Here is a 16,813-nt window from a genome sequence, read left to right as displayed (position 1 = left end):
TGATCCATGACTGCCATGCTCTAACAACAAGGTTAACTATAGACACTTCAACACGTACAAATATTTAACACATAGATATGTTTGCTTCGTTGTTAATTATTGGATATGCATGTTCTTTTTTTTTTTACTTTTAAAACTTTGATTAATTAGTGAAATTTGAAAGTAAAGTTAATGATAATGATAACCAGGACTTTTTTTTTTTTAAAGTGTGTTGCTGAAACCTGATAAATGTCCAACATAAAGTTCACCTATCTTTAAACCATTCACACATAAATGCCAAAACAATGAACCAGTTTGTGGCAGTCAGACCTGAGATATTCATCATTCCCGATAACTTGGTGGATTTCCTGTGGTGCCAATAATGTGGGGTTGTGCTGTGATTTGAAAGATTCTGTGTCTAAAGACTGGTTTAATAAAGTGAAAATAGCTAAAAAATGCTACACAGACTGCTGCTGAAACAAGTGCTCCTACATTGAGTTTGATACAGCTCCTCTTAATGAAAACACCATTTGTATATCTGGCATCAGGTGGACGGATATATTATGTTTATTGCTGGTGATGAAGGCAGAGCAGCGATCAGCCCGCGATCTCTGTGGGCTCTGTCACCAGCTTGGAGCCGTCCCAGACCGTCTTGAACTGCTCGGGGACCGGGAACTCTTTCTGTGAAAGAGACCGAGGAGATCACGTTACCGCGCGAGTACGGACGACATTTTGAAGTTGTGACATTTCAGACCCAGATCAGCACTCACGTAATCGTCGTCCCCTTCTGGTACGAGGATGTTCATCTCGGAGCTCTTGGCGCTGACGATGTCGCAGTTGAGGGAGTCCTTGCTCAGGTAGACCTGGCAGCCCTCCGTCTTGTTGATGGAAATAGTGGGAACTTTACCCAGCACCTGCAGAGAGAGGCGCCACTGTCACTGGCAGGTATCCGTGGCACAGTTCAGCATCTTGAGCACTGTATCACATTTCAAACCGATGGAGCACTCCCAGACACGCAGGCCTACCTGTAGCTGAATGGATTTGCAGTTGATGATCTCCACAATCCCCACGACGTTCTCAAAAACGAGGCCCAGCTTCTTACAGTTGTCTGGCGAAATGAGGAAAATTACAATCGGAAGTTCTGAATTTAAATCCGAGCGGACGGAGAATCTGACCCTCGCTCACCGATGATGATGGAGTTGATTTTGCCCTTGACCTGCAGGGTGCAGTTGTTACAGTTGAAGGCGTAAACCACCTGTTTCAGTTCCGTGTCGTCGACCACCAGGTCATGCTTCTGCTCAAAGTTTTCCTGCGACGACAAGAAGGCAGAATCAAAACACAAAGGTGTGCTCAGCTGACCTGGAGGAGGGCTTCACAGCGTGATGATCCGAACAAACACTCGACGTACCACCCTCCACTTCTTCCCCTCCAGCTCCAGCACTGGAGCTTTCTTCTGGGCGGCTGCTTTGGGCGAGCTGGCCGGTTTGGGGTTCTTGCTTTTGCTCTTGGTCTTACTGGAGCGTAGATTTGGGTTCTTGTGGGTCTTCTGGTCGTCTGCCACATGCTTCAGACCTACAGGTGGGGGAAAAGAAGAGGAGTTGGGGTCACACACGCACAAACGGCTGCAGTACGGACGACAGAAAATGCCACGGGTGTTTAAAATGCTGCGAGATCCACCTTTCGTGATGTCCATGCCCTGGTTGAGCTGGGCGAACAGTGCCGAGTGCTGAGCCGCTGCGCTGTCTGCCTGCGGCTTGGACCCGTCATCGGAGAAGGCCGGCGGGGGGCCTGGGGGAGGCGGAGGAGGAGGAGGAGGTGGACAAGGAGCGCTCTGGGCTGGAGGCTGGTTGAAGAGAGAAGCGGGAGCGATGGGACCCTGGGGGGTAAAGGCATTTAAAACATTAGAACAGAGGAAGACTTTATTTTGGATTTTTGACTGAAAACACCGACGCAACAGGTGTTTTGTGGATAAGAGCTGCAGTAACAAAAACCTCCAGTAGGAGGAGTATTGTCCAAATAATGTCCTTTTCTGTGTTGAATACGTGATGTGACAGAGCAGGTGACTGCTTACACTCAGCCACACACACATCCATACATGTCTCTGTTTTCAAGAAGTATTTTCCATATTTTATGATACATGGCAGCACAGGATCCGTTTTCTCTGCATTAATCAGCATCAACGAGCTGCGAACGTTAAAACCGCAGCAGAGATGGAGATGCACACACACACACACACACACTCTGAAGACCTCAAGCAGCTGCCGCAGACAGATGCACACACACACACACACACCTACCACATGTGTTCAGAGGGCTGAGGCGGTGCTCAGTGTGCCGAGTCGTGACCTCTGACACCAGCCGCACATGTTGTGGGTATCACGGCCGAACAATGTCGACCTGTTACACTAAACAGCTCAGCGCATACCGCTGGATTAGAACCAGCACGTATGTGTGTGTGTGTGTGTGTGTGTGTTCACGCACGACTGTTTAACACTCTGACTGCCTCTTTGTGTTACCAAACATGTGTCTTTTTGCATCCGTGTGTGTGTATATAATCCTTAAGCGAAGTGTTGAAAACCATTTGGTCCCCTTTGTAAATTTTTTTTGGCCAAAGAAAAAGAAAAAAAAAATTATTCATCTTTATTTGAAGTAAAAATGAAAAATACAGTTCCTAAAAGTGAGAGCTTGTTGATATGTTGTGACAATAAACCAAACGAGTCGGAGAACTCAAGCCATCTGAAGGCTGCAGCACGTAGTTTAGGAGGCTGTCATAGATTTTATTCTTCATTACTCTCTGTGATTTAAAAAAAAGATGTAAAAATGATCTACTGAATAAATTATAAAAAAAAAAAATCCTCAATATTGGTGGTTTCTTCACGTTTCTCAGTCAACACATACTTGAATAAAGTCCACAGGGTTATCTATCAATACGTTTACAGATGCAACACACTTTTGACAGATTATTAAATAAGATCTATTAAAAGGGTGGCTGTGACTTAAATACTCCTGGCTGGTGGTGGCTGCTTGCTCCCGTGTTTTTAATTCCAGAACTGCTCTGTAAAATCTCCCATTGAAGTATAAACGAGTGTGTGTTGGTCTGTGTGTGTCCATCTGTCGGCCGGTGTGTGTCAGAGTAAAAGCTTGTCACTGAACCCGTATCTGAGCAGCAGATGATGTCTGCATCCGCGAGGGACCGGCCCTGCAGTTTGGGTTACGACGCAGACTGTGTGTGAGTGTGTGTGTGTGTGTGTGTGTGTGTGTGTGTGTGTGTGTGTGTGTGTGTGTGTACACAGGCCCTTTGTCGGGGAGCCTCTGTAAAGAAAACCTCCATTCAAGTAAACCCTGAGGACCACCTGTTAGCGCGACACACTCCGCTCCTTGTACGCGCGCACACACGCCGAGTCTTTCAAACACACATCAAACCCTGTCGTCTGACAGCAGGGGCAACAGCTGACACACACACAGCCGCCGCAGGGCTCTCGGGTTCCTGCATCCAGGAGAAACACATGTGCACACAGTTGTTGAGTATTACCGAGGTTGTTATCTGATCATGCCACATTAGAGGAGAGATTTAACGTTTTCAGGCATTTGTTTCTCGGCATTTGTGCTCAAGAAGACAGATAACAGATTGATGCCACGCTCATGTCGGTCAGCCAGTGGAAGCAGGAAAACACAGCTGCCTTGGATCTGTTCTCCAGAGAGTGCAAGTCTAAAGGTGTGAAAACACACCCAAGTCACTGAAGGCTTTGGTTTCGAGCCACTATAACAGTCTGGATCTACTGAGAGTCGCCGTGGCGTTCATAAACAGAAGCCTGTCTGCAGGAGTGACGGAGGCATCTGTAATCTCGTTCATTCATGCTCTCCGCAGCGGTTTATGTAACCCAGCGCTCCTTCACTAAAAATGGAAGTGTACTCAAAATGTAGAAATCTGGGACTGATATAAAAATATCAGGGCCTGCGAACAGAAACTCAGTGAAAACACAGCTAAAAAAACAAACCTGCTCTTTCAGGAATGGCACATACATTCTGAAATGACGTTTAAAGAAGCAAACCGTGACAGACTGCTTTAAACTGGGTGAATTTGATGGAGCGGTGTGTGTGTGTGTGTGTACTCACACTCTTGCTCCACTCCAGTCCCGTCGTGTGGTGCTGCTTGATGAACGACTGCATCTCGGTCCAGACTGACAGGTACGAGCGCACCCAGTCCACATGGCGTCTGTCCCTGAGGGAAGCACGGCCAGACAACGGTCAGATTGAGAAAGCAAAACAAATCAGGAAGTAGGAAGAGTTTCTCAGTCGGGATCTGATGAGACCTTTGCATTTTGCATTTTAAGGTTTTGTGTTTTCATTTTCATCTATTTTTGATGTGATGCACAACAGACTGACAATTACCCAACTTAACTTCTGCACCTTTGAGGTTTCTCTAAAAATGTGAACACATTTTCTCTTTATTTGACAGAAGCTCCGAGGCGTATTTACGTTTCCTTGTAGTCCTTCAGCACTCTGTTGGTGTAGAAGGTGGCGGCGTCGTTCATCTCCTTCACATACGGCCCGGGCTTCTGACTCTGAGAGGGCGAGACAGGCCATTTCTTGAGAAACACTTTCCTCACGCTGACAGCGGTATAAACTTTCTGTCAAACCGCAGATCGGTCTTCACAATGCAGATACGCTCATAATTACATCTTGAAAGTTTGGCTTTGGAGATAAGTGGGGGAAAAGAGCCCTCCTGACAGGAACTTACACAGACCAGAGCCGGCTTCAGTGGATCCTTACTGAAGAGCTAAAGAGGAGGAGCTCTGACGTTGATCTAAATGATATTCAGCTCAAATCTCTGCACTGATGAGAAACAGAAATGCTTCATGGGAGAAAAACATGCTCGTCTGAGGTTGTTTATGGGTGGAGAATCAGTCTGCGTGGAAAGGCTGTTTATGTATTTTGATCTGTTTGCTCTCCAAGTGCAGACTAAACTTTCTATTCTAGTCTTCTAATACTGGATTTATTAGATTATCTACTGAGCTTACGTCAGCTGTATTCCACAGCGTTAACAGGACCATCATCACACAGATGACGAGCGGCGTGTTTGCGTCTTACCACGGCCACCCAGCCCAGAGCGGGGATGCTCTCGCTCACGGCCGACAGGTGGTTGAACAGCTGACTCCCGCGGTTGTGCTCCCTGAAGCTCTGGATGTCCTGAATGTGATCTGAGATCGGCTTCAGCAGGTCGTGGAGCTCAGGCTGCAGGAGCAGAGGGACGGGCTGATGAGTATCACAACCGCTAAAATGACACATGACGTGACGTGACGGGCTCTTTCCCCCTGCCAGCCAGCTCCCATCCTGCCCTTTGAGTCTCTGCGGTTTGTCCCAAACTGACCTGCAGGGCAGCGTCTAATTTTACTCGCCGGAGCCTTTTTCCACTGTTACTTCCAGATCTCAGCCACGGTATAGCCGGTCTCCCCGGCTCCCAGCTCCCCTCCCCAGAGCTCCGGTCCTACCAAGCATTCCTGAGCTCATGGGGAGATCCCTCTGGCCTTGTAAGGCAAGCCGCTCCTCCACTGTTTACAGTTTACCAATCGCACATAAGTCGGCTCTCACATGAAACGCGGCGCTCCATTGGTGAACTGCTGCCACTGGATGCCATGTGAAACATTCGTTTTTAATAATCAGCGACAAATGTGTGCTTTCTATTTAGCCGAGGGGCTGAATGTACTGAAACGGCCAGCAGTGAAGAGTTAAGTTCAAGTGGTCGATTTTGTAAACGATGCATCATCTTGCGTTGGCCGAGGCTCTGTTCAACATAAAATTACTCTTGTATCAGTTTCAATAATTATATCCTTGCATGCAAAAGCAGAATAAAAAAAGAAGCAAACATTTTTTTCAGCAAAAATCTCCCTCCAATTAGACACACGTGATCTCTATAAGCTTTCATAGAAGCTCCTTCCTCTGCTGCCCCAGTTGCTCTAATTCCCACCAACTCCTTCTCAGAGTATTCTTGAAAACAACACATTTATCATTTCCATACCAGGCTGCGGTGTGTGGAAGATTTAACCCTGCACAGACTCACACGGCAGCTTTTCATAATCAATAATCCGATGCATGCATCTGCCTGAAAGTACGACTCCTGTGATTCAGCCGAGGTCAGGTTGAGGACTTCCCCTCATTAAATCACACGGCGCAGCGAGGAAGAAGACAGAAATATGAGAGAGAATGACTGACAGGTGCAGAGAGGGCTTCAGCCGTATTCCCACATATGTTGTAATTTAAACAATCCTTAAAAACTTCTATGTTGGCAGTTTGTCAAAATGGGAGGCCGGGTTGCTTTTTTTGTTTTTTTTAAATGGAAAACCCTTCAGCTGCTCACAGGCTAAGGAACTACTTCTGGAGTCTCCGTCATGCCATTTGTGGTAAAGAGCCAGAAAATATAATACAGTTGCATAATATCACAGATCATCTATAACATTATAACTACTTCAGCAGAAGAAGAGCTGCAGCTCAGGACAGACTCTGAACCAGCTTTCCAGTCAGCATCAGTGAAATCACGCGACTTGTCAGTTTTTCTCACATTAAAGAGCTACAAGCTGGTGGTTTTTCAACACGTAACCACCGAGACATCCTGATCTGACAGGCTGGAGGGCTGGAGGCGGCATCCTGAGCTCCGGATCAACACTGTGGGAAACAGCTCTGACCAAAGGTTAGAAAAATGTGAGTCTTTCTCTCTACAGACAGACAGCCACTCAGTCAGATTTCAGACTGTAACAGTTGTGAGTCCAGACAGAGAGAGAGAGAGAGAGAGAGAGAGAGAGAGAGAGAGAGAGAGAGAGAGAGAGCATGAGCCAACAGAAAGGATCAAAACCGTCAGCTCGCATTATTTGATGGACCGAGCTCGGCATGTGATAACAGCGCAGGCTCTGACTTCCTGTACAAGCACAGCATCAAAGCTGGACGGCGAGCCGCGACGACAGTGGGAGAACAGCTGTAGGAGCGTTTTTAATGCTGCTGGAAGCCCACCGTGTGTGTGTGTGTGTGTGTGTGTGTGTGTGTGTGTGTGTGTGTGTGTGTGTGTGTGTGTGGTGCGTGAGCTGCCAGAACCAGTAAAACAGACAAATCACAACACATTGCGTTAACGGGCCAACCTGAGGTCACAGGAGAGAGAGATACCTACTTTCCCTTCTCTCTCTCTCTCTCTCTCTCTCTCTCTCTCTCTCTCTCTACACACACACACACACACTCACTGACAACAGGCTCAAATATAGAACATGCCCATAAAAAGTCAGGGAGCAGAACGGCGTTGCACTGGAGAGAGGCAGAGATAGGCCAGGAGTGTGTGAGCAGAGTGTGTATTTCTGTGTGTTTGTGACAGATATAGACATGAATGAAGGAGGCTGATCGTGTTTGTGAGGAGTTTTTTCTTTCTGTTGATGTTGTTGTTGTTGTTGTTGTTGCTGTTTTTTGGAGAGGAGTGTGTACTCTTGCTTTCTGTGTGTGTGTGTGTGTGTATGTGTGTGTTTTTCAGCTCACGTTGACCGTGGAATGAACCAACCTATGTCTGAGCCTGATGAGGCTCAACGACTTCTGGAGTAATGTTTTACTGCATTCAAATGATTGCAGGAATTTGTTCAAGGCTCCCAGCCCGTGTGCGAAGGCAGAAATGGCTTCATCCTCCGCTGGCGATATTTGCAGCGATAGCAGGACTTTCTGGTGTGTCTTTCTCGGGGGATTTGGTCGAATAACTCTATTAGAGAGGTCAGGTCTTCAACTGCCTTTAACGTTTGCCTTGCAGGGGTTGATATCAGCTCACCAGCGTTCTGCTTATATGGTCATGATCTTTAGGAAAAGCAGCAGCCGGCATGATGATGATGATGACGATGAAGAAGCTGGAGTCAAATTACAAGCATTTTGAGCCTGTTAAAAATTTGAACGCGAGAGAGAGAGAGAGAGAGAGAGAGAGAGAGAGAGAGAGACAGATTAAAACGGCTTGTTTGGGAAAAAGGGATGATCTGAGAAGCTAAAAGAGGAGATTTTCACAGTTTCAGGTCTTCAGCGTCGCTCCCGAGTGTTTCTGCGATCGAGCCCAGCTGACCACGATGTGCAACGAGGCAGGCTGGTACATTATTACGATGCTGCTTGGATTTCACTCATAATGTGCTTCGTCTCTCTCTCTCTCTCTCTCTCTCTCTCTCTCTCTCTCCTCCCTCCCTGCCGCCGCTCTGCTGGGTCCCACACTCTCCCACTGTTTGCATTTCGGACCATCGCTGAACGCTCTTTTCACCGCCTCTCAGCCAATGACCTGAAAGACTGGCAGTAATCACTTCCTGGTGGGCTCTGTTCTGTGAACACACACACACACACACACACACACACACACACACACACACACACACACATAGAAGGCCAATGGGATGATATCATATCAATTCACTCTCACACACACGCAGCTCGCCCTCCCCCCCCACCCCCCCTGTTTTCTCTATACGTGAACATGCAGGGAATGTGTTGTATTAGCGTTTTCTTGGTCAAAGAGCAGAGTAATCCCTCTGTGAACGGCCCGGCCTGCTGGGGAACACAGGAGGGGAGGACACGGCCTGACATATGGGACTGAGATACACTTATATCTCAGTTTGCTGTGAAACGTTTTAAGGCTATTTGCACCTGAACGCCACGAGAACGGCAGCGTGGTTCACCCTCTTAACGTAAACACTGAAATGACGATTTTCGTCTAATGCAACATTAATATTTACCAAGTTAAATCAGTTTGCAGTGATCTTGAGGTTTATGAATACTCTAAAAAACAGAGAAATTGGTTTACTCTCTCATGGCAGCAAGAAAATAAAGATGTCTTTGATTTCTCAAAGCCAGTATTATTACTGTTCTTTACGACTGTTGTCGAGGTGCTGTTCTACCTTTGCAGGTTCCTGGTGTGTGGCGGCCATCTTGAGGAAGGTCCTCTGAGTCTGCAGGGCCTTGTTCACCATCTCCGCCTGCGCACAGCCAAGTCAGGTGGGTCAAAGTCACGATTTATGACACATTATTAGTCATTACAGTGAGCACATTGTTGAATGTGCTCTGAAAAAAACAAAGATTTGACATCCACAGATAGTTCACAGTGGATCCTTCTCTCTCTCTGTCTCTCTCTCTCTCACACACACACACATTGGGAGAGTCCCAGCCAGTCGTGTGTGTGTGTCTGAGATCTTCAGTTCAGGCCAGAGGAACCACCGGGGGAGGCTTTGTCCATAAAAGGAGCTCTACAAACCTAAAGAAATCACCTCTGGCTTTCGTTTTGAGCAATCCTCCTCCAGCCCGTCCGTGATGGGACCCAGAGATAGAAAATCATCTTTCAAGATGCTCAGAAAAAAAAAAAAAAAAAAAAAAAACGGGTATCCATTTCTTTTGTTGTCATGTTTCAGGACAGTTGCTTTTATTTTGGCGCTCGCTATTTAGTTTTGGAGCCTTTTTCTGTCATGTCTTATCTTTACTCCAAGGACAAAGCGCAGTCATTAAAGCCAACTGGCGCGCCATGAAACACAGGCATGGTGGGAGTGCGGGTCATAACCAAACGGGAAAATGGGATCCACCGGCAGCGTGATGAATGAATGCATGGCCAGAGTTCACTCATACTCCCGTCCTTGGGTTTGTATGGGACAGGAAGCTCTCCTATCATACACACACACACACACACACACACACATGCAAACACTGCCTGCTACAGATAAATTGTTATAAAAACATGATCGAACTGATGCAGCACAGGAGGAGTGATGAAGAGTGAAAAAGAAGCATGAACAGGTGCTTTGGCAAACAATAGACTGACAGACCTGCTCTGCTGTAACTGAAGATCGCTGCAGCAGCAGCAGCAGCTGTGCCAACATCTGTCCACAGCAGCTGAGCGACGGACAGCTTGGACAAGGGGCTCACTATTCACGGTGACGTTTGTGTGGCGTGGAGGAGCTTTCCCAGAATTCCGTTCTCACTTACATGTTTCTCCACCTCGCTCCCGATAGCCCGGCTGTGGCTCAGGTACTCGGACACCGGGCCGGTCAGCAGCAGGTCGAAGGCTTCCACGCTCCGAGACACGTCTGGAAGCAGAGAGACCTCTGATCACCGGACCGATCTGAATTTGTAGACATGATGCCTCAAGGAAGCAGCAGAACCGAAAACATTCGACCCGTTTGTCTCAGTATTGTGCTACAGACTAAGTTCAGCTCTCTAAGCTCCGCCACTCAGCCCACTCTGACCTCCGACGATGCCGTTGACGCAGTCCCCATTCGCCAATCCTCTGGGCGCCTGCATTGTGATGGACATTTGCTCCAGGCGGGTCACAGCCTGCTCCAGTCGCAGCACCAATCCCTCCATGGTGAAAAACCTGGAAACAGAAGCAGGAGTCAGAGTGGGAGTGGAAATAGAGAATCCTTTTTTCTGATACACTGATTTGCCACCATTGCGTGGTTTTAGTCACAGTTTCTTATGTTCCTCTCTCGTGGCATTCTGTAGATTTGTTTCTAGCTTCAGAGTGAAGGCGTCCATCATAGTGGGAGAAGGACGCAACTTCTCAACAATCAGATCACTTCCTCCATGGATTAGAATGACAAGCAACAACAGACTGAAAGACAGCTTCACCAGGTGGTACTGACGGACGACCAAACTCAGCCTGTAACAGAAATGAAGATCTGAGGATCCCAGAATCTGTTTCTACCTTCCCATCATCTCAATGCAAAGTCAGGGCCCCATGTTATCTGCAGCGGCCGCCATTTGGCGCCAACTCTGTTTATTCTCATGGTTGACAACATAAGATCCATCATCAGGCCTCAAAAAATGAGGTGGAAGTTCATGATCTGTGCACGTCTGCAGCATGCCTGTCATATTTATGGTCTGAATTGTTGTTTTCTCTCTTTTTTAAAATAAAGTTTTCACCTTACTACGATCAGCAATACGCCCTGAAATGTGAGATTGTGTGTTAAAGTTTGTCTATAGGCCCATGAGGAGTGTTTATTGAGCGTCTGTTCATGAAGTACCTTCACCTTCGCACTGAAGCTCCCTAAACCCAAACCCAATGTTTTTACTGGCTAAAAACTGTTTTTTGATGTGATTCATAAATGAAGATTTCTGCCCTACTGTAGTGGATACAGAAATTGTCGTCCCTGTTCAAGGTGCAAGGTGCTCGGGTCAGATGAGGACATGTTTTTCTGTAAGACTGAGAGTAAAAAGCAGTGAAAGCAAAGAAATAAACACTGACGAGAATGATGGGGAAAAGAAGCCAATGACCAACATAGATCTGACATGTACTGCAAAGTATATCAAACTCCAGAATTATTTTCCCCCCAACTGCTTCAGCATAAACATCTTGACCTGTTGTTAAACTGTAACCGAGCCTCTGAGATGTATTGGAGAAACGTTACAGACCGCGCTGTACCTGCTCCTTCAACACCGACCTGCCACATGTGTCACCGTGAGGTAATGCAGGCCGGGTTATTTTATTTATTCGTCAATCTTGGGAGCCGCCGCATGTTTACACTCCCTAATCTGACACTTGTGGATCAAATACAGAATCCAGTGTCGAGATTTCATGTAAAACCAGTACGGTTCTGCATAAATATGGCAGCGGTGCAGAGTTTCAGACTGAAAATGCTTCACTCTCTGTAATCAGTGTAAAGTTTGTCTGGTAATTACATGCAGTGAGCAGCAAACACGGATCTGATGGGTGTCGCGGAGTCGCCTCTGTGGAGAAATCTCAGAGCGGTGCCACATGCCTGCTGCAGGACTCAGGCGTTATTTCTGCCCTGTGGGTCACGGCGGCTCTTTAGCAAGAGCAGAAACCTGGAGAGCTGCGAGTCGAGTGGGTGGAAAACAAGAGCACAAAAATACACACCAAAACAAGGACTGGGCGGGATCAGATTACAGGTTTTTTTAATATAGAGGCAAGTTTTTCAGACGTTCGGCATGTGTGTCATGTAAATACGCTGACTAAGCAAATTTTTTTGTCAAAACGGCACGAGAAACTCCAAAATGTCATGAGAAAAACATCGGAACATTGAAACAAAATGATCTAATAAATAATAAATAACCTAAATCAACACCTCTGAATACAATCAAGGACAAAGCAACTACAAGAGCCAGGACATTTTCCATCTACACATTGTTTCCTTCAGTCACAGAAGCAGGAATAGAACTATTTCTGAAGCGTTGGAGGGATGATGGAAAAAGCTGCAACCTGCCAGTCAGCCCGGAGAACCATTTGGTATCAGGCATTTCTACGATTCTCTTCTAAACTGGGAAAATGTGACGTCAACTTTTGTTTTCACTTAAAAAAAAAAAGGATCTGTTAATGGAAAAACTTATATATGCAGTTCTTATTTGCTGTCCAGTGGTGGCAGGATTAAATTCAATGAATAGCAACAATTCATCTGCTCTATTTGCTCAAGTCCAAAATGCTTCACTTAATCACCGTCTGGCTCAATAACGACCTCAGACTTTGTTTATAGAGCGCGATGCAGAAAGAGCCGGAGCCTGCGCTGATTGTACTGTCAGTCGGCCAAAACCTCCGCGGCAAATCAAGGACACGGCCAACGAAGCTTTTCTGGCTTTTGACGAGAGCTTAATACACTCAGAACATCGCAACAATGATGGAGCGAACTGGCCATCCCACGGGCCCTCACCAATTATCACTGCTTCAAAATAATCTTATTAATTCTTATGTAAAGTGTCCACAGATCACTGTATTATAAAAACATTCCACATTTCATTGCATGTTATACTATATAAAACTGTGTTAGTGACAAATACAGATCTTGAACTTGACCTTCGAACCGTTACCACTGTCTGCTACATGAGTACATTCGATCCTGGCTGCAAGATAAAGACCGGAGACCCGGACCAGCAGCTGAGAAAGCACACATGCTGCTGCAGTGAACAGACCCTGACTTCACTCTGAACCCTCTGGCCTGGTATCTGAGCTCTGACGGGTTATATTCAGCCGTTGCTGCTCCGGGCCGACTGTAACAAGACTTTAGGATGGAGGTCTCTCCACTGCGCTCGCAAACAATGAAGGATATGAGGGGAAAAAAAAAATCATCGCTGTTCACAGTACATCTACTTCAGCTGCTTGTGTGGGAATTAAAGCAGGGAAGGTGAGGCGTGAAGGAAACTTTGACTGCTCCTGCTTTGGTTCTGATTTGAAGCGGAGTGTTTTAGGAGAGCAGTCATTGTCTGATTATAGACGATCCACTAAATCTACTGAGGACAGTGTCGATATGGTGCATGTAAAGTGGGGCCAGTGGTTAAAATAGACGCCTGAACGAGGCCTCGAGCAACAGGTGGGAAAGCAGCTGTTCAGCTCAGAGACTCCAGTGTGACAAAAACCTCCTGAAACTTTTGATCAGATTACAGGATATTCTTTACATTTTCTCCAGTTTTATGTTTCAAAGACCCTCCTGACCGATTCGCCCTGAAGGATGACAGACAAATACAAATACTGCCTTAAAATACTGAGTCAGTCAAGATAAGAAGCTAAAGTGGTCTCGCTTTAAGTAGTAAAAATGTTCAGAATTTCTTTTTTACTGTGACACTGAGTGTTTGTAGTAACACTGATGAGTTCCTGGAAAGCAGTGATTGAGTTAACTAACAAGTCTTATTTTTAAACAATTCACATAAGCCTGTCGTGTTTCATTTTCAACAGTTTACCTCAATAATTGTGCACAATTAAACTTGACTCTCTCTAATAAACACAATTTTCCCTTAATTCTTATCGGGCACAGTGCCAATACAGTGCATATATTTGCATATAGTATCAATAAAATACCATTTACATGTAATGAAATGGGTTGAAAATCATTAAACTCACAAAAATGACATGTTTCACCTTTTCTTTAAGAAATTAATTCACCATTGTTTTGGTATTTAATGTATTATATGTAAAAATCATCCAAATATGCCTTTCTATTGGGCCTACAGAGTATTTTTGAAAGGTCGTTCAGTATTTCAATGTTTATGTGCATCATGTACAGCTCAGTTTTTATATCAAAATACAAAACAAAAGCATCAACAACGTCCTCTCAATGGAAGAAAGTTAAACTCTACTAAAGTTTAGCAAAAATAGTAGCAGCAGCTACGTTAGAGTGTGAAAAGTGTCGTTCACTCCACCTTTCTTCTTAATTGGAGTCGATAAAACATCTTCCAGTTGGGTCTTGTGAGAGGCTGCAATTTCACAACATGTATGTGGTGACAAAAAATACACAGAAGATGAAGAAGGGGAACAAATGATCGCTCTAGAATCGGGGTTATGGTTTTTTTTACCTACTTTGATTTAAATAAAATTGAAAAACTTCAATTGTTTTCCCTTGCTTTAATTCACAACATTAAAATTCATGAAACACTTTTCATTTGGTCCATTTTTTTGTACTAAGTATGAACCAAAGAACAAATGAGGGAAATTATGATATAACATTTTAAAGTCCCCAGATGCAAAATACCATGAAAAGTCCCATAGCTATGTTCTCGTTTGTGTTTTCTTCCTGATTTGGCTTCAGTGTAAACGCTGGATGTTTCTGACACACATCAGGCCTCCTGGACTCCTGAAGTGTTTACATATTCTCACAAATTCACCCACACAGTTTAGTTTTGATGCAGTAGTTCAGTGCCTTCCACAGATGCATCAGTCTGTCAGGTTTCAGTGTGGTTGTCCAATACTTAAATCAACATTTTGTTGAATCATTAAGATAAAATGTTCAGTGTTATGTTCACACTCTGCACCATTGGACAGGACCGGAATGGATCTTCTGGAGGACCCGGTTTTGGACTGCGCGCCATATGTTTGACACCCCTGCTCTGGAGTGAAATGAGACCAAAAATGAATAGATAAATAAACAACCTGTTGAAATAAATCCATTAAAATTATGATTACTGAATCCAACAGGCTGGGTAAAAGGATTATATCCTGAGGCTGTTTACAATAAGTTAGTGGTATGAAACAGATAAAAGTCTTTTTATTGGACGGGGTTTGTTGAAAGTGTCCATCGGGACGGGCCCTCCCAGGCCAGACATGAGCGGAAGACCCCCCACATCATCATAAAAGCTGACATGGCACTCACTGGCACGCTGACAGGACTTTCACCGCCCCTCAAATCTGATGCTCGCGGCGCCACAATGTCCCCGTCCCTCCAGAAGACGGACGGAAGACATCGAGGGGAATCATCACACGGCTACAGAATCAGTACCGAGTCGAGTTGTTCCTCATTTTTTTTGACGCAGAAGGTGAAGATGCCATTTTGGACATCTGTGCGCAAAGACGCACCGATCCCTCCGCCCCGCCTAGAAATCAACCAAACATAAAGAAAAAACCCAAAAACAAAAAAGCAGAAAGATCCTCCCACAGGCGATTCCTACCTGCCGTCCCGCGTGTTTCAGTAAATATCCACCGGGGATGCGTGGTTGTGTCTGTCAGTATCCCGGGACGCAGTGGTGGCTGTGCGCGCGGTCCCCTCCGGTCCGTCAGTCAGCCGCGCGCAGCAGCAGCAGCAGCGGCACCGGGGCTCTTCCGGGATGTCCTAATTAAGCCACACGGTGAACCTGAGAGGCGAGCCGGCCACCGTGACTCAGTGCGCCGAGATCTCCTCTGGGACGGACGGACATTTACCCCGCCGGCGACGTGGCAGCCTCAGAGACTCCCTGCTAAAAATAAACACACGATGGACGCCGGACGCACGCGCCTCTGCTCGGGGGTCCGGGCTGTACATGCAGGGGAGTCATCCTCATTTTCATCCTCAAAAATCTGGAGTGAACGCAAATCTGGAAACCCCCCCTTTAAACATGGCCGCTCAACATGAGAACTGCGTTATTAATATCAGCGGCTGGTTCAGCTCCAAGGCAGCTTCTGTAAGCTCGATAAATCATGTTGAATGCAGCTCTTGACTATTTGTGTGGGCATTCTAGATTGGATATATTTTTTCCAAAAGAACCTGAGAACTTGTCTTTTTTAGCCTCTGACTCCTCCACCAGCCATGTCCTCCTCCTCCTCCTCCTCCTCCTCCTCTGAGGTCTTCCTCCTCACTGTCTCCACATCCCAGCCTCGCCTCTCCAGATGCATCATGAAACTTTTTGCATAATTTTTGCCCATTCATTCACAAAGAAAACCACAAAGAGCTAAAATATCCACTGTCAACAGTCACAGAATAAATATCCAAGTATTTCAGAATAGCATTGAGGCATGTGTTATATCATTTAATGGTAAGATACTTCACTCTTGTTTTCATCTTCTCTCTCCGAACCGAGGCACAGACACATTTATTAAAGACAAATATAGATGCAACTCTAATTTTGGTTCCTATTTTTCATGAACTGAACTCAAAGGTCCATTTCTCTCAAATATCTTTCACAAATGTGTCTTGGTGTGTTTTAAGTGAGCACTTTCTCTTTGCTGAGATAATCCATCCACCTCACAGGTGTAGCTGGTCAGACAGCAGAAGTTTCTTAAGACTCGCCATAACACAACTCTTTTCCATAGAGTTGATCAGGCTGAATTGGTTAAAACGTATCAATATGTTGGTGCAAATTGTTGACCTCTGAATGTTCGCACTGTGACGTAATGGTGTTTCAATGACTGATCTGGTTATTTTCATCCAGAGCTCCCTTGAAAATCACAAATCACACTTCAGATGTGGTCATATATGTGGAAATGAGAACAGCTTTAATCAGAAATCAAAATCAGATTTTAAGCATTCAAAAAAAAATGTCTTTTGGGTATTTTGGGCAACATTATTTATAAATAAGACCTAACAAGGACATCTAGACTTTCATAACAACCATAACAGTCATCAATCTGTAATCAAGTATATTTAGACTACTG

General features: G+C 45.5%; 1 protein-coding gene across 1 annotated transcript; it reads right to left on the bottom strand.

Moving 5' to 3' along the window:
* Positions 1–89: 89 nt before the first annotated feature.
* Positions 90–15,505, bottom strand: cap2 (cyclase associated actin cytoskeleton regulatory protein 2). Its single transcript, XM_030120575.1, has 13 exons — positions 15,355–15,505; positions 10,212–10,339; positions 9,952–10,052; positions 8,877–8,954; positions 5,071–5,214; positions 4,459–4,544; positions 4,096–4,201; positions 1,657–1,855; positions 1,388–1,551; positions 1,165–1,288; positions 1,005–1,087; positions 750–893; positions 90–660 (listed from the first exon to the last, which is right to left on the bottom strand). Exons 2-13 carry the CDS (start codon positions 10,327–10,329, stop codon positions 577–579), a joined length of 1,431 nt encoding a protein of 476 aa, XP_029976435.1. The 5' UTR covers positions 10,330–10,339; positions 15,355–15,505; the 3' UTR covers positions 90–576.
* Positions 15,506–16,813: the final 1,308 nt, after the last annotated feature.

This window comes from Salarias fasciatus, chromosome 22, assembly GCF_902148845.1.
Source record: "Salarias fasciatus chromosome 22, fSalaFa1.1, whole genome shotgun sequence".
NCBI lineage: Eukaryota > Metazoa > Chordata > Actinopteri > Blenniiformes > Blenniidae > Salarias > Salarias fasciatus.
Note: the sequence above shows the minus strand (reverse complement) of the source record. Positions and strands in the feature narration are given on the sequence as shown.

Bases quoted from the DNA above. Each gene is read 5' to 3' on its own strand.
- cap2 (XM_030120575.1), bottom strand. From the start codon at position 10,329: ATGGAGGGATTGGTGCTGCGACTGGAGCAGGCTGTGACCCGCCTGGAG. The intron at 5,215-8,876 runs GTAGAACAGCAC...CTGCTCCTGCAG, and splicing joins CACACCAGGAACCTGCAAAG to CCTGAGCTCCACGACCTGCT. The intron at 1,552-1,656 runs GTGGATCTCGCA...CCCCACCTGTAG, and splicing joins GGGCATGGACATCACGAAAG to GTCTGAAGCATGTGGCAGAC.